Genomic DNA, 18,250 nt, shown 5'->3' with positions numbered 1-18,250 from the left:
AAGGAAAATAAAGTTCGGATTTTTTTTTTTCCAGTTGGGAAAGTCTAGAGATTTACATTCGTCATAGATCATGTTGTGATTATAAATATTATTGCTCATTGTGAGAAGCCCGCAAGGCTTATATAAGTATATATAGACATCCATAGGCAGTAACGCTGACGTCTTGGCTTGGGGACGATAAGCATAGAAAGAAGATGGCAAATCATGAGCAGCAGAGCAATGGAAACGGAGAGATGAACCAACTCAAGATCCCGGAGATAAAGTTCACCAAGCTCTTCATCAATGGAGAATTTGTCGACTCCATCAAAGGTCAGCAGATCCATCGTCGCGTCTCTATATACATCTTCAACTTTTTTCAGTACATGAATTTCATTCTCAGGCGATGAAAATATTTCGGAGGATGAATATTCTTTGTTCCGGGTTTCTCAGAAATTCGAATAGTACCGATATAGATAGATTGGCTAAGCCAGAGATGAATACGGGTTACGGTTTTGATGCTTCCTTTCATCTTCTTCGCTATATATATATATATATATTCATTCTACGGTTCTTGATCGTTCCTCTGTTCTCTTCCTTCCGCTTGAGTTAATTTGTCATCTTGCCTTGGCTTGACGATGACCCATATCCAATTTTCTTCCTTTTTTTCTTCTTGAACAGGTAAAATGTTAATATTCATACGATTTTGTTTTTTTTTCTGACCAGAGAAATGAATTGAAATTCAATCACTCTCTCTTGTTTCCTTTTGATGGATGAATCCAAAAGGGCTGATGTCTATGGTATGGTACCTTTGGAAATGGCATGCAGAATATGACTCTTTCTCATAAGTCATTAAAGAATGGGCCCTTTTATTACGTCTCTAGCTATTATATAAAGATTCCCCATCGTTGATTTTGCTTCCCCTTTTCTTTTTTTCCCCCACCGAAACCTCGAATATTACTCAATTTTGTTGTTTCCGGCACTTGCCAATTATATAAATGTTTAATTAAACTATCTTTTATTTTCACGAACTAATGGCCCGTTTGGTTTCAAAGTAAAAGTAACTTTAATTTTGATTTTGATTTTGATTGTAAAAAATGACAAATGAGATGATATTATAAATTTGACTTGGGAAACGTATATTTTTGTTGTGTAGTGAGTAGAGTTAAAATCAAAATCATGATTCTAAAATCAGACTATGAAAACAAACGCAGCCTTAATATCCAACGATTAGAATTTCGAAGGATAATTTTTATATTGCACTCCATAAACTCGAGATCATGATTATTTAATTATTAACCAAACAGTCTGTCAAATATCGTGTGTGTGTATATATATTCGAAAAACAACATATATATATATATATAGACACTAATTTTAGATTTTGTGTAAAAATTATATAGGACGAAACTTCGAGACGGTGGACCCAAGGACCGGGGAGGTCATAGCAACTGTCGCAGAGGGTGATAAGGAAGATGTTGACGTGGCCGTGAAGGCAGCCCGCACAGCCTTTGATCAAGGTCCATGGCCCCGGATGTCCGGCTTTGTACGTCTACTATGACCTTTCACAATTTATTTGATGATGAATTACCAAATTATTGAATGCAATGGTTGAACAAATGATACCTTCACTGATTGTCCGTACTCTTCAATTACTCAAAAAACAGGGTCAGAAAGATTCTAATAATTACTTCATAACCTATTATATTGGATAGTTACCGATAAAAATAATTTTCAATTAGGTGGAAATATAAGCTAATTTCTTTTTTGAGTGAAAATATAAGCTAATTAATTAATAACTTCTTTTTTAGTGCATAAATGGTGATACCAAAATTATATCGATTTATTTTAATCCAACTCCGAATGATGTGGTCGCTCATAAGTTACGGCATTAGTGAAAAGAAATCGCACAAAATGATTTACACAATTTATACATGTTTTACAACTTGTAAACAATCGATCACCAGCAAAGGGCAAGGATCATGGAAAAATTCGCGGACTTAATCGAGCAAAACAACAATGAACTGGCGGCCCTGGACTGCATCGATGCCGGGAAACTATTTATGATGGGCAAGTTAGTGGATATACCTGCAGGAGCGGCCAGTCTGCGTTATTACGCAGGTGCGGCAGACAAGATCCATGGAGAGGTTCTCAAGTCCACACGATCACTCCATGCATACACCCTAAAGGAGCCAATCGGGGTCGCGGGCCACATCATCCCATGGAACTTCCCGACATCTATGTTCCTCATGAAGGTCGCACCGGCCTTGGCCGCAGGTTGCACCATGATCGTCAAGCCCGCTGAGCAGACCCCCCTGTCTGCCCTCTTTTATGCTCATCTTGCTAAGCAGGTCAAAACCACCCCAGCTATATACAACTTTTCTGATATTCTTTATACCATGGACATGGTGCATGGTTCGACATTCAATATCACTGAAATTCTTCAATTTTTGATGATTTGGCTAGTCTCATTCAGGAAATGATTGTTATATGAATTATTCAGGCTGGTGTTCCGGATGGAGTGCTTAATGTTGTAACGGGTTTTGGACATACAGCCGGTGCTGCTATCAGCAGTCACATGGACATTGACATGGTAATTATATATATATATATATATATATATATTTATATGTTGTTTATCTATCCTTAAATCATTTGACAAACGGCAAGACTAATGGTAATCACTTTCTTAATTAAGTAAACAACAATTTGAAAAGATAATTAATTAACTATTATGAATTATTAGGTTTGCTTTACGGGGTCAACTGAGGTCGGGAGGCTAATAATGCAAGCAGCTGCAACCAGCAACTTGAAGCAAGTCTCACTTGAATTGGGGGGCAAGTCTCCTCTTATCATCTTCGACGATGCTGACTTGGACAAAGCTGCTGGGCTGGCTCTACAAGGCATCGTCCATAACAAGGTAACCAAAGCATGCTTCTTGCTTGAAGAATGATGGAATTTCCCGAAAATAATTTATCCCTTCGTGAATTGGATTGTATATATGAACGAAGGCCAATCGAAAGAGAAAATATATTGATCTAGCGAACTTCTTAGCCAATTATTATCATTTAAACCTATTCTACTAGGGTGAAGTATGTGTGTCGAGCTCTCGAGTTTACGTCCAAGAAGGGATCTACGATGAATTCGAGAAGAAATTGGTTGAGAAGGCGAAAGCTTGGAAACTGGGTGATCCTTTTGATCCGAATACTCGTCAGGGACCACAGGTATATATATTATAGTGAATCAAACCAAGCATGGCGGTGTGAATGATTAATAGTTCACTATATCAGTTAGGGGTATGATGTGTTTATACTCGGTGCAGGTCGATAAGAGGCAGTTTGAAAGGATACTTTCTTACATCGATATCGGAATGAAAGAAGGAGCCACCTTGTTGACAGGGGGTAAGCCTTGGGGATCCAAGGGGTACTATGTGGAGCCTACAGTTTTTGCGGACGTTAAGGTACATAACATATATCTGTTCATGTCATGCTATGCCAATTATCCATTTCTTTGATTTTGTCAAAGAATTAATTAACCATTTCATGTCAACAATGTCAAACAAATCACCAGGAGGATATGCAAATCGTAAGGGAAGAAATCTTCGGACCGGTTATGTCGCTCATGAAATTCAAGTGAGTAGACCCTTCTGACGATGACATGCTAATTTTACCGGTAAAATCGTGCTTACGAGGCAAGTATAGTGAATTATCATGTATAACCATTAAAATGGCTCTGTTCTAGCTAATAGATGTAAGATCTCCTCATCACTGCACAGGTCTAGTCGTTATTAGTGATACCAATCAAACTCTGATGGGCCTTTTGCAGGACTATTGAGGAGGCAATTGAAAGGGCCAACAATAGTAAGTACGGCCTTGCAGCGGGAATCGTGACGAAGGACCTGAACGTGGCGAACAGAGTCTCGAGATCGATTCGTGCAGGGATCATCTGGATAAACTGCTACTTTGAGTTTGACCTCGACTTCCCCTATGGAGGCTACAAGATGAGTGGCTTCGGGCGAGACTTAGGGCTCAATGCCCTCCACAAGTATCTTCAGGTCAAGACTGTCGCGACCCCGTTGTACGATTCTCCTTGGCTCTGAGAAGAAGCAAGTAAAGCCGGGATTTGAATCAGTTGGTTTCCAGTTCAGAATTTTCATGTACGAATAAATTTTCTGTTGTTTCAATTCTTTCCTCACGTTGAGGCGCCATTGTGAGTCGATGAAAATGCAGACATGCAAATCCTTATATGGTTAGCAAATATACTAACTTCCATATCATTTTTTGAGCTATTTTGTGTGCCTTTTTTGGTTTAAACACCTCCGTTTTAAGTACCTTTGGATAAACGATCCCAGTTTTAAAGTATATATGTATCTAATTCCATCCCTTCATGAGAAGCACTCGATATATTTCTGCGTTCTCAATAGATGCCAACCCACTGGTGAGCACGTCTTCCTAAAGCAATAGCATCGCCGAAGGCGAAGGATCTATGGATGGCCATGGTCATATATGTATATATATTTTGGATAAGTGGCAAATTTCATTCAACTCAAAAAATTATATATATACAACAGTGAGCCACAAATCCAAGTGCAACTCAATTCCGAGCTAGAAGAGACTCGATCATGAGAAAATTGAAGTAATGGTCATATATCTAAGGGGACTTGATCAAGCACTGTCTGTGATCTCTGTAATCCAGAGATTTTGAGTTTGATTGTCATCTTCTGTTTGGCGTTTTATTTAGCTTTTTTTTTTTTATGCAAATGCCATTAAAATATGCGTAGCCTGTCGTGAGAAGCCCGCAACGCTTATATATGTGTGTATATATGGAGAGAGACATATATATAGCGACACTGTTATCTTGGCTTGGGGAGGAAAGAGAGTGATAAGCATAGGAAAGAGATGGCAAATAAAGAGCAGCAGAGCAATGGAAGCGGAGAGACGAAACATTTCAGGATCCCGGAGATTAAGTTCACCAAGCTCTTCATCAATGGAGAATTCGTCGACGCCATCAAAGGTCAGAATCGAGATTCTCTATACTATACACATTCTTTTTCGAAACAAGAACTTCGGTCCTTTTCCTTGGAGGAACTTTTTTTGTTCCGAGTTTCTCAGATATTCGAATTTATACCACCGGTATAGATCAGTCGATCTGCTCAATCGGGATGAATATAGGTTATGGTTTTGCTGCTTCCTTTCGTCTCTTGTTCCCTGTAATCTATGTTTTTTGGTTGCTCTTCTGTTCTTTTTTCCAGTCTTCTTCTTCTTGGTTGCTCCTCCCTTCTTTTTCAATCACTCCTATTACTCAATTTTTTTTTTCGGTTACAAGAGAGGCTATGTGCTTTGTCAGCACCCAATTTTGGTCCACTGGCTTCAGAGGGGCAGAATCGTCGTTTTTGCCACCCGTGAGGGATGTATTTCCAATTAACTACTTGAGTATTCACGACTTTTTGAAAATGATATTTTCTTGATTTAACACCAATTTTATAATTTTTCAAAAAATAATACTATTTGGGGACGCTTTTGAATTTCGCGTACATCGACGTCAATTTTTAAAATTCGAGACAAAATTCGAGATTGAAAATATTTTCATCGCATAATATCGATCATCAAATTTTTCGGAGCGTGATGGTGGTCTCGAATTATTTTCCGACGTCCGATCAAGAAGACGAGATTTTAAATTTGTACGCCCGTCGATCTTGAAATTCGAAAAAAAAAAAAAAAAAAAAGTCCCGTTGCCTGACTTCTCATCATTCTTCCTCCTGTTCTTCTTCTTCCTTGTTCTTCTTTCCTTTCTTTTCTTTTTCTTTCTTTCTTTTTCCTTTTCTCCTTCCGCTCCTGGACGGCGACGAACCCGAGCCCGTGACCGCGCGGCGTCAGAGGCCTGCCACACGCCAATTCCTCTGCACACTCCAACGTTTTCCTCTGCACACGTTAACTCCGGCTCGCACGGAAACTACCAAACCGGCTCTCTCTCTCTCTCTCTCTCTCTCTCTCTGTGTCTCTCTCGTTTAAAACCCGTACCTCGGCTCACCGGCTCCCTCTCCCTCTCGGCAGCTCACAGTTCGGCCGGGAGGTCACGAAAAAATCCCTCAACTCACACGCGGTCTCCCATAGCTCACGGCCCGCAGCTCGATTTTTCGCGGAAACCCGGAGCCCGTTCGGTCCGGACGCTCGCAGCTCCCGATCTCGAACCCCCGCAATTCGGATCCCGGTTCTCACGCCTCCCTCCGCACATTCTCCGGCTTTCCCTCACCTCGGCTCCCTCAGCTCCCCGTTCGGCCCTCAGCTCACCCGAGCTGCCACCCGAGCCGCCCCGAACCTCCTCCCTTCTTCTCCTTCGTTTTCATTATTTTTGCTAACCGTCGGCTCCTCCTCTCCGGGCCAGCACAGGCAGCCACCCAACCGCCCAGCAGCCCAGCCATTCGGTCCGACCCAGCGGTAGCCGTCCAGCCCGGCCCAGCAACAATCCCGTTCGGCACGGCCCGACCCACCGACGGCCCAGTCCAGCACCCAACAACCCAATCGGCCCAGTCCAAATCTCAAGGGCCCAGTCCGGCCCAATTCTCCCTCAGCAGCCCAACTCCCCGGCGAATTCTTAATTTTTTATTTTTTTTATTTACAGAATCACCCCTCAACTTCCCGAACTAGGTAAATCTCCGACTTAGTGGCATGTTTAGGGCTCCGATTCTGAATATTAATGCTTGCTTGGACGAATATGATGTGAAATGAGCGTTATTGGGTCGTGCGAGTGATCGGATTTGTTGCGAACTCGATTTTACGAACTTTTCATTTAGTCTCATTTCAGTCCAGAGGACGCATTTTTATTTTTCTAGATCTGTCCCAAATTTTAAAATTCCTTTCAGCCAAGTCCCAGTCATTTGTACCATTTCCCATTCAGTCCTGGAATTTTTCGAATTTTTCAAGCACTCCAAGGAACTTTTCAAGTTGTTTCAATTTAGTCCCGGGGTCATTTTCGCCTTTTTCAGATCAGCCCTGAATTTTGAATTATTTCGGTTCAAGTCCCGGTCATTTTAATATCTTCGAATCAGTCCCTGAACTTTTCGGAATTTTTAAATCAGTCCCTGAACTTTTCGGAATCTCCAGATCAGTCCTGAACCTTTCGGAATTTTTAAATCAGTCCCTGAAGGTTTCGGAATGTTCACATTAGTCCCTGAACTTTTAGAATTTTCACATAAGTCCCTGATCGTTTTGGAATTTGCAAATCAGTCCCTTAACTTTTCGGAATTTTCAAATCAGTCCTGAACATTTTCCAAAGACATCCGGCCCTTCCTACTTGGATCACCGACCGACAGCGCGTGCGCCATGTTTAAATATTTTATTCTTGTAATTATATGTATACGGCATGACAACGTGTGTGCTTTGCATGATTTTCCGCTTTCCATGAATCGGTGCCGTTTTATCGATTTCGTTGATATCGTGTTTGCGTGTATGTTTGTATGTGTTTATCATGATCATGGCGGCACCGGTTATATAAATTTGTATGTTCGCCGTGCTTGATGTGGTGATATGCTCTTGATCTGTGCTTAAAATGCTTTATCGTTTAAATCGAAACCTCTCATGAATCGGGTTAATCATGCAAACTCGACTTAAAATTAATTTTTAAATCCTAAGGCGATCGGGAATTAGGATTCGCATCGGACGGTCCATCAATGATCGGCTCGACGGTCCGAAACCCGAATATTTAGAGCATTTGGCAAAACATTAATTAATTTAATCAATAATTTCACTAACGGGGTAATTGGACGTTCACACGATTAATTAATTCACTTGGCCCTAATAATTTTGTATGAATTGGTAATAAACCGGTAACACGCGTCGATAGGTTGCAAACATGCGTTGGTGCCCTTCTCAAAACTTGCAAATTTTATAAAACTCGAGACACGTAGTTCGATGTGACATGGATGTCTAGGAAGGACTTGCGCGTCTTGACTCGAGGCCTCACCTGATTTCAGGAAACTCAGGTCTGGACGTGGAAGTTCTTCTTAGATCACTTCCGGATAGATTAACCGATCTTTTAGCTCTTTTAGGGTTCTTGACAATCCTGGAAGGTCCAGGGGATCGGTTAGCGCCGGTCACAGGCCGAGGTGGCCCGCACCGCGTAATCTCTCTTTCCCGAAAACAATTTTTATCTCGAGGGCAAAATCGTCTATTTGCAACCTAGCGACACCCCCCTAAGGTTAGAATAAGAGAAACATGCGGTATCAGGGTAGGGATGGGCTACCTATCTAGGCGCAGGTTCATCTGCATAGCCCGCCCTATCCGACCGATGAGTTTTTGTTATTCTAGCATAGTCTCGGGTAGTTAGTTCGGGTGGATTAGCTCAAAATACTGCTAGTTCCACGGGGCGCAACGGAAGCGAAAAAGGAACAGAAATTCAAAATTTCCTACCCGTGAAACTAATTCCAAGACCTACTAGAAGAATAAGAGTAAATAAAAACGTACCTGGAATATTTAAAGTTGTCGACCGAGCGTCCCACGCGTGACGCCTCTACTGGAATCCACACCGACTTTGTCGACGAGTCTTCGAGATCGGCGGTGCTAGCGACCAACACTCGAAAGAAACACCGATGCGACACCCGAAATTTTCAGACTAATGGACCTAATTTGAGTTGAACAATTCAACCCAAAATATATATATTTTATATGCACACATATATGCACGTACATATATATATTAGCATATATATATAATGTGTGCGTTTTTATATATAAGCATATATATATATAATCATGCTTACTGCCCCTTTTTATAAGCAATATGGGGGGGTGAAGATGAAATCCCAACCGATGTGGGATTTAGGGAATTAAGGTTCCCTTATGACATGTGTCCTTACACATGTTAATCCACATAAAAGCCATGTGTCACCATATTAATCGTGCATCAATTTGGTCCATTTAATCTAATAAATCGAGTCTAATTAATCGACAAATTTAATCTCATTAAATATCCAATTAATTAGTCGCACCATAAATCATCTAATCTCTATTAGATGATTTTATTGTTTCAAAATATCTCGTCAATTTAGTCGTAGTGTGTGACCCTGTAGGTTCCCAATTACGTTGACAGTAATATCAAAATCTCTATTTCAATATTACAAACAGTGAGTGGCATCTAGCAATGCATCACTGTTACTCAAGTAATCGGAAAGTCAATTTCTCGACGAACCTTGTGACCTCCGTTACCGTGTAATATAATCCCTTTGTCCTCTATATCTCTATTGAGCCCAAGGCATGGTCGATGACATCCTTGTATGGCTCAATATCTCTTTTTCTTGGTTTACCGGGTAAGTCTATCAGAACAAATGAGCTCGATATCATTATATCGACTCATTTGGGTATGCATACACTTTTAGACTTAACCACCAAGTGGCCGTGAGATATCGCTCCCGTTTCGTAGGAGGGACAAATCCTATCTTGATCACTCACATTCCTCTCCATGCTCTGTGGTATACCCAATAACTGTCTTTATAACCATCCTGTTACAGTGGCGTTTGACAGTATCAAAGTATATGACATTACATGTAGGAATCTATGGTGACCTCAAGTCAAAGGACCATTACACTATAGTCACTTTGAGATATGCTAATGACAGTCACATAACAACCCATGTAGCAATCTCATGGCGGATCAGTCCTATACACATTACTCTTAATGTATACATGTGGTGTGATTTGATATCTCCATATCCATGACCTATGAGATTTGATCATCAATCAACACTTACACTAATCTAACCGTATTATCGTTGTCCTAATTAACGATAATACTTTGACTATGGACATTTAGGAATAATGTTCAGTAATTATAGGATCTCACAATCAAGTCACACTTGATGCCTATTGAACCTACTATTCCAATGACATTATTGTGTAAAATCATATTTAGCGCAATCTACACAATAACAGATATGCCTCGTAATATAATGAAATACATGTCATATTACAGAACTGATGATAGATTGCATCTAGGACATACACCAATTCCCAACAAATACAAATACCGAATTAATTGTATACTCGGCTAAGACAAAATGGGCAATAGTGGGATAGGCACTACGTTTTAGGATGTACAGGCGGAATCAATGTTTGGTAATAACCTGTAACAACCGTAGTGTCACAACATAGAACAACCCTAAAAATAACCCACAAACACGAGGCTTGACAACAGACGTCACGTACGTCAGGTCCTCATAAAATAATGCCAAATGCGAAATACCTTCCCGAGGCGTTCCTTGATCGATTCACACCTTGTACCTACTTTGTTTGTTTTAGGGTAGGATTTGTATGCCAAGATACCCCGGTTAATAATTGGTTAATTCACGTAAATTCGGCAATAACAAGATCCCATTGTTTATTTATGTCCGCTTGTTAACATTCTTGCACTTGTTTGTTATGCGGATCGAGCCCGATCCTTTAGGATGCGACCCATAGGGGATCCAACGCCCCACCGTAGATCACGGGGTCTACCCCCCCTAACACTGAGCGCATCTTAATTTCAATTCCGATCTTTTCAAACCACACGGTGAGCACGAATGGAATAATAACCGAACGCGATTCGACCGGGATTCAGTTGCTGTAATTTGTATTTTATTTATTTGAGAGGACAATGTAAGGATTTATGTTGTACATTGATTCATGTAAGAATCCCGGTCGGAGAGTGGACGGTCGGAGTGTTCCTTCGAATTTACGGTGTCAAAACGCGTAAGATGAGCGGAACCTAATTAAGCGGTAATTAAATTAAAATGGCAAGCCTAGACAAGCTAGAGTACCGATAGGGCATGCGAGATATAGGCTCGCATGTAACAGAACCCCCGAATTCGGAACCTCAGGTTTCGCAGACCATATGCCTTAACAATTAGGTGTACCCCGTACCCCTAGACCCGGGTAACTTGCCGGCCCTCGACCTTTCGGGTCGTAAAATGGCAAGTGGCGACTCCTTCTCACGTGCGTCCGTCGCGCGTCCCCGGGAAGGTGGACATTCCCAAGCCGCGTTGCATAGGCGCGCGCACGCGTGCCCCGACGAGATGAAATTCGGGTGCGCACATGCTTATTACAATGAAATAAAAATGTCATTATCTAATAAAGGAGTATGAGTAATCTCATTTAAGTATCGAATCTAAAACCTATTGATCATTAAATAAGGACATACGCCACTGGGTTATTTCCTTAATTTGATTTTTCCTACACTTGCATGTGGTTCATCAAATTGTCTAGAATTGCACAATAATTATTATGAATGTTTCGTTAACTTTTTTTCCCCCTTTCCGAAGCCATTCAAATTCTTTCCCAAGATTGGAGTTTGAACGAATAAAATATACAAATTTAACATGGAAAAACCCGAAATTAAACAAGTCATATATGATGCCAAAAATCCTTTACCACAAAGTTGGAGTGTCGGCCACCGCACTAAGCATCCCTTGACATATATATTTTTTCGGTGTGTATCCTAATATTTGAATACCTAACATGTTTCAATTAATTCAATTTGATTCGGATCAACGCATTATAAAATAAAGTTATCTCAACGTGAATTTTTTTCACTCATACGACTCCAATCTGGGACTTTACTTTTCAAGAGTCAATTCTTTCCCCCAATAGTCGTGATTATAATTAAGGCGAAGAAGGGAAAAAAAAATACAATTGTAGGGACATCACTTGTCATCCTAAAAAATAGGACGTTGGCCCAATGTTGTCGAGCGTGCATAATGCGTTTATTAATAATTATTGATTAATATTTTTTTGCTCGAAATAATTATTATATTGATTGATAGATGGTTTGGCTCTGTGGAATATCACATGAGTGTTATAATATAATAGCTACAGTTAAACTCGAGATCCGACTTTTCAATTGTAACAAATCAGTTTTTCATGTATAATTACATATACACATATGTGTACATATTTTTCTACCAAAAACAATTAGTACGTATACTAATTTTAAATAAGTTAATTTTGGGTAATATATATATGTGTGTGTGTATGTAGGACGAACCTTCGACACAGTGGACCCAAGGACGGGAGAGGTTACAGCAATAATTGCCGAAGGCGATATGGAAGATGTCGACGTGGCGGTGCAGGCGGCTCGCACGGCATTCGATCACGGGCAATGGCCCAGGATGTCGGGCTTTGTACGTGTACTTATCTTTCACAATTTTTTTGGTGATATGTTACCCAAAATATTGAATGGTTGAATAAATGATAATGCATATGGTCAGCAGGTCGAAGAATTCTGATTGATTAATGGCAACCTCTGAGTTATAATGATGCATATGGTTAAAAATTACATTTTTCGATCAAAGAGGGTGCAACGCAATAGTGCATGTCATTACTTAATAATTAAGATATTTCAAATTTGATATTCAAGTCAGACTACTCGTGTCTATTTATTAGATTATATTTTTCAGTGTTGACTGCTTGGTATCTGAAAACTTAGCCCCAAAAATTTAATTTCTAAAATTTTGACCAAATCTAGATATATTTTGGCCCCCCTAAAATTTATCATTCTTCATAATATTAGCCCAAAAATGTTAGTTTCAAAATTTTGCCCCATATTAAGAAGGTTTCCACCTCTCAATATACATGGAAAACCTTTTAATTTTGCCCCAAAAATATTAGATTGCTATACTTTAATATTTCAAATTTAGCCCAAGCAAAATTATTCACATGTCTTAGATTTGCCATTAAAATTTTATGGCCTGTTTGGTTTGAAAGTTAAAATCACTTTGATTTTAACTGTAACTTTAACTCAACATACTACACAATAAAAATACACATTTTCCAAGTAAAAAATTTTAACTTTAACTTTAACTCAATACACTACACAACAAAAATACACGTTTTCCAAGTCAAATTTATAATCTCAACTCATTTGTCATTTTCTACAATCAAAATCAAAGTTACTTTTAACTCAGAAACCAAACACACTATTAGTATTTATAAGGCTCAAATCATAGGCTTCAATGCAGACTAATTCGCAATATAAGTAAATTTTATGTAAGCCATGATTTCTCTATCAATTTTTTCCTAAAATATAAATCCTCAATATCTAGACATGAAATTGCATCCTCGAGCTATTTCCTTATGGTTTGATAACTTCTCGCTAACTCCAATTAAGAAAAATCCATGGTCATTCACTATAAGCATTTTTAGTCTATTTCAACGATATCGTATTCTATTAACTCTATTAATTTATTATTTTCAAAATGAGAAGTTCATCAAGGGATAATTCTAAAATTCTATAAGTTTTATGAAAACCTCCTATTCATTAATGTAAATATTTTTAATGTAGTTTTACCATACAATCTATGCATGAGTAATATATGCCTAATATATGTCAATTCATTATTTCGCCTTTGTTGAAAGAAAATTCTAGCTCCATTCGTATCCGAAAATTCAGTAGATCTTAACTAATTTAGAATTGCACCAGACCAACTCACTAAGGGGTAAAACTCTCTCAACGTAAACTTTTTATATTAATAAGACTCAAACTTAAAATATTAACCTGCATTAGTAATAATAAATTGTATTAAATTAAGGCAGAAGTATAAGCTAATTAATTAATAAATTTTTTATTGAGTGGCACAAATTGTGATATACAGTAATCCTTTCATATTATTCAGAACAAAAAGTGTTGGGAAATCCATATGCTTATTTGAAATTGGACTATCCGCAATCCAAAAGTTTAAAACAAGTAATTGGATCTGATCTCCCTATAAATTTGTGAATTTTCTCTCCCCAAGTCGATATGTGACAAACCTTTTTGTCCCTCTACTCCCAACAAAAGGTAATCCTTTCATCATGTTTATATATTGTAGATGAAAGTAATTCTCTCATTCGCAATTCAAAAGTCTATGTCAAATGGTTGAGTTCAATCCTCTTATTATGAATTTCCTCCCCCAATCAATGTGCGACAAACACTTTTTTTTCCCCTTGACTTTACCACCGACAAAAATTAATCCTTTCATCACGTTTATTTATTGTTTTTTTTTTGGTAGGATGTATATATATTGTGTTTGCTTGTTTGTTTGATGGCTGACAACAGCTGTCACTCATGAATTATATAATTTTTGTACCAAACCTTATTGATATATACTGCTTAAAATTAAGAATAGAAACAAATAAACATATATATATATATATATATATATGTATACATTGTCATAGATGTAAAGGACAGTGTTGGACGTATCAATGAGAGTTCCTCATGGGTTGGTTTTTTTGTTTTGGTGTGGTGTGTTGGGGTTGGGGGGGTTTACACCCTACAGCAAACAAACATAAATTACTATCTTATGATCTAGAAGTCCAATTATATTCTAATTCAACTCATCATTTGGTGATTCATAAAATACACCATTACCGAATACAACTTGTAACAAATGATGATTTCCACTCACTTTATTCTTGATCAATTTTTTTCATCACAAAAAAGACTCATAAATCTAGTATAATTAAATAATTTTTTTTTATAATAGGTAGTCTCATCAAATATCAAAGTTGAGACCTATTGATTATCAGATGAGAGCATATACCACTGTGTTACATCCATTGTGATTATTCTCAATCAATTTTAGACCTAATAAATATGTATACATGCATATAAGTTTCTTCGCACGTATATATATATATATATTTTACAACTTGTAAACCATTGATCAACAGCAAAGGGGAAAGATCATGCACAAATTTGCGGACTTAATCGAGCAAAACACCGAGGAACTGGCAGCCCTGGACTGCATTGATGCCGGGAAACTATTCATGAGAGGCAAGTTAGCAGACATACCTGGAGGAGCAAGGCTTCTACGGTATTACGCGGGTGCGGCGGACAAGATCCATGGGGAGGTCCTCAAGTCCACACGATCACTCCATGCATACACCCTAAGGGAGCCGATCGGGGTGGTGGGCCACATCATCCCATGGAACTTTCCAACATCCATGTTCTTCATGAAGGTTGCACCAGCCTTGGCCGCAGGTTGCACCATGATCGTCAAGCCCGCCGAGCAGACCCCTCTATCTGCCCTCTTTTATGCTCATCTTGCTAAGCAGGTAAAAACCACACCCCGACTATAGCTTTTATTTAGATCTTCTTCAGTAAACTTAATTTCAAGTTCTTCACAAATGTCGATCTGGCTAGTTTCTCTTATGTGAATTATTCAGGCTGGTGTTCCGGATGGAGTGCTCAACGTTGTAACAGGCTTTGGAAATACAGCCGGTGCCGCTATCAGCAAACATATGGACATCGACATGGTATTTAATTATATATTGTTTAATTATCTACCTAGTAGAGATCCTTAAATCATTTTACAAACGAAGAAAATTAATGATAATCACTTCATTAATCAAGTAAATAACAAATTGAAATTTTATAATAATCATTTGATTAATGGTGAAATTTTTATCTACCAGGTAAGTTTTACGGGGTCCACGGAGGTAGGGAGGCTAATAATGCAAGCAGCCGCACTCAGCAACTTGAAGACAGTCTCCCTTGAATTGGGGGGCAAGTCTCCTCTTATTATCTTTGACGATGCTGACGTGGACAAAGCTGCTGAGCTTGCTCTAAACGGTGTCGTTTATAACAAGGTAATACCAAAGCATGCTTATCGATTAAAAAGTGTTGAGATTTCCCAAAAATAATATTTATCGCCCTCGATGAATTTTAAAAGTGTAAAGAATGATGTTAAATAACTTCTTGCTCGATTCTCATTTAAACCTATTATACTAGGGTGAAGTATGTGTATCGAGCTCTCGAGTTTACGTCCAAGATGGGATCTACGATGAATTTGAGAAGAAGTTGGTTGAGAAGGCGAAAGCTTGGAAACTGGGCGATCCTTTTGATCCGAGTACTCTTCAGGGACCACAGGTGGTAGATATATGAGAATTCGAGAGCAAAGATTGCCCGGTAGTATCGACAATTAATAGGTCACTAACTAGCTGTTAGTTCGGGGTATTATGTGGTTATACTCGATGTTGGTGCAGGTCGATAAGAGGCAGTTTGAAAAGATACTTTCTTACATCGATATTGGAATGAAAGAAGGAGCCACCTTGTTGACTGGGGGTAAGCCTTGGGGATCCAAGGGATACTATGTTGAGCCTACAGTTTTCGTGGACGTTAAGGTACATAACATATAACTGTTCATGTCATCCTATGCCAATTATCCATTTCTTTGATTTTGTGAACGAATCAATTAACCATTTCATTGTCAACAATGTCAAACAAATTGCCAGGAGGATATGCAAATTGTAAGGGATGAAATCTTCGGACCGGTTATGTCCCTCATGAAATTCAAGTGAGCACACCTTTCTGATGATCACATGGCTAATTTTACCGGTGCAATCGTGCTTACGAAGCAAGTATAGTGAAGTATCATGTCTAACCATAAAAATCACTCGGTTCTAGCTAATTGCTGTAAGATCATCACCTGATCACTGCACAGGTGTAGTCGTTATTAGGAATAACAAAACCGATTTTATCAAATTCTGACGGTCCATTTGCAGGACAATAGACGAGGCAATTGAAAGGGCCAACAATAGTAAGTACGGCCTTGCAGCAGGAATCGTGACGAAGGACCTGAACGTGGCCAACAGAGTCTCGAGATCGATTCGTGCAGGGATCATCTGGGTAAACTGCTACTTCGAGTTTGACATCGACTTCCCCTATGGAGGCTACAAGATGAGTGGCTTCGGGCGAGACTTAGGGCTCAATGCCCTCCACAAGTATCTGCAGGTCAAGACTGTCGCGACCCCATTGTACGATTCTCCTTGGCTCTGAGTGGCATAGAGCATCGTTGGGATTTGAATCGAGTGGTTTCTATTTCAGTAGTTTCATATACGAATAAGCTTTCTGTCGTTTCATTTCTCAACTGCTATGAGATGCTAAGATTGCGACGAATGAATGTCAAACAGAAGTAGAGATTCTCTTACCCGCGATAAGACCAAATGGGCTTTTGATGAAATCACGGCAGTGGATGATAATTTATGAAGAATCGAAAGCGAAAAATACGGAGGTGAACCATCAAACGTCGTGTTTGTTTACGCGTGGAGGTTCTACCAAACGATTGCTCACTTCATTATCTTATACAGGGATCAATACTTTAATATGACAAAGGCGATCGCGTGCCAGATTAAGTATTGAACCAATATTGGAATCCGTATTATTCATTCATCAATAAAAAAGGTCGATCTGCAATGAAAAGCAAAAGCAATCGCAAGGAAAAGAGCATATCGCCCCAAAGCAAGAGATTTTATATTTATTTTGATAAAGCCCGTTTGGTACGGTTGAATAGAGAATAATGGTGATTTTTGAATTGATATAGAAAATATGATTGAAAGTTAATAAAACACTTATACATATTTCTCATAATAATAATATTCTAAACATAATAAATAAATAAATAATTCATCTATTTTATTTTGTTTTCAAAATCCATTGAATTGGTGGAAAGTTTCTTTAATTTTTTTAGAGAATATTCATTCCATTAAATAGATGAAAAATGATATTACAATTCTTAACCATATGTGAATTGGATGAATAATCTTCATAGCTCAACTTCTATATATATATATATATATATTTGGCCAGAATGACTATTTTTATTCATCAAATAGACCCGTAGCCATTCCTACATCATCAAAGTCTCGAATCTACATCAGATACTGAAATCGAAATTATATATGTTAGCTACTACTTTATATCGCCCGGAAAACGAGGCTATTAATTTATTTTTATCTTTATAATATGAAATCAATTATCATGACAGGCTCAATGTCGTAGCTCTTTTAAATTGGACAAGTCGGGGAATAAAATAATGGGAATCGGTTGTCCATCGCTATCATATCATATCTATACAAAGAAAAACGGAAATTCTAGGACACTCTTTTTTCTTTTTTCAATTATAGAGTAGGTTCAAAATATAATACAAGAAGATAATTTTCTTAACAAAAGGCTTCAGATATTCTCATTGAGTGAAAAAGTGAATCAATTTATGATATCTTGGTCAATTCATTTTTGGTGAATTCAATTTATAATATCTAAGATACTTAAGTAAGGATGCGCGACGTTAGACTAATTTCTCTTTCTAAAAATGATAAAAAGCTCCAACAAGAATATATTCCTATTAATGGTTGAATGTTTCTTGCAGCATTTGGTTTGATTATTATCATTATTATTATTATTATTGGTAGGGGAAAGGGTAAGAATCGAAATAGAAAATTAAAGCATACAAAAGTGGAATATGGAAGCTCTAATGATATCATTTAATA

At 38.4% G+C, this 18,250-nt stretch overlaps 2 protein-coding genes across 2 annotated transcripts; both read left to right on the top strand.

Moving 5' to 3' along the window:
* Nucleotides 1-113: 113 nt before the first annotated feature.
* Nucleotides 114-4,264, top strand: LOC116198463 (aldehyde dehydrogenase family 2 member C4-like). Its single transcript, XM_031528612.1, has 9 exons — nucleotides 114-309; nucleotides 1,380-1,522; nucleotides 1,944-2,327; nucleotides 2,480-2,569; nucleotides 2,723-2,896; nucleotides 3,063-3,200; nucleotides 3,299-3,436; nucleotides 3,547-3,608; nucleotides 3,802-4,264. The coding sequence occupies exons 1-9, from the start codon at nucleotides 195-197 to the stop codon at nucleotides 4,073-4,075; spliced, it is 1,518 nt and encodes a 505-aa protein (XP_031384472.1). The 5' UTR covers nucleotides 114-194; the 3' UTR covers nucleotides 4,076-4,264.
* Nucleotides 4,265-4,856: 592 nt separating this feature from the next.
* LOC116199221 (aldehyde dehydrogenase family 2 member C4-like) lies at nucleotides 4,857-16,957 on the top strand. Its single transcript, XM_031529505.1, has 9 exons — nucleotides 4,857-4,989; nucleotides 11,981-12,123; nucleotides 14,654-15,037; nucleotides 15,149-15,238; nucleotides 15,398-15,571; nucleotides 15,714-15,851; nucleotides 15,968-16,105; nucleotides 16,217-16,278; nucleotides 16,487-16,957. The coding sequence occupies exons 1-9, from the start codon at nucleotides 4,875-4,877 to the stop codon at nucleotides 16,758-16,760; spliced, it is 1,518 nt and encodes a 505-aa protein (XP_031385365.1). The 5' UTR covers nucleotides 4,857-4,874; the 3' UTR covers nucleotides 16,761-16,957.
* Nucleotides 16,958-18,250: the final 1,293 nt, after the last annotated feature.

Source organism: Punica granatum, chromosome 3 (assembly GCF_007655135.1).
Source record: "Punica granatum isolate Tunisia-2019 chromosome 3, ASM765513v2, whole genome shotgun sequence".
Taxonomy (NCBI): Eukaryota; Viridiplantae; Streptophyta; class Magnoliopsida; order Myrtales; family Lythraceae; genus Punica; species Punica granatum.
The sequence above is the reverse complement of the archived record's forward strand: the minus strand, read 5'-3'. Positions and strand labels throughout refer to the sequence as shown.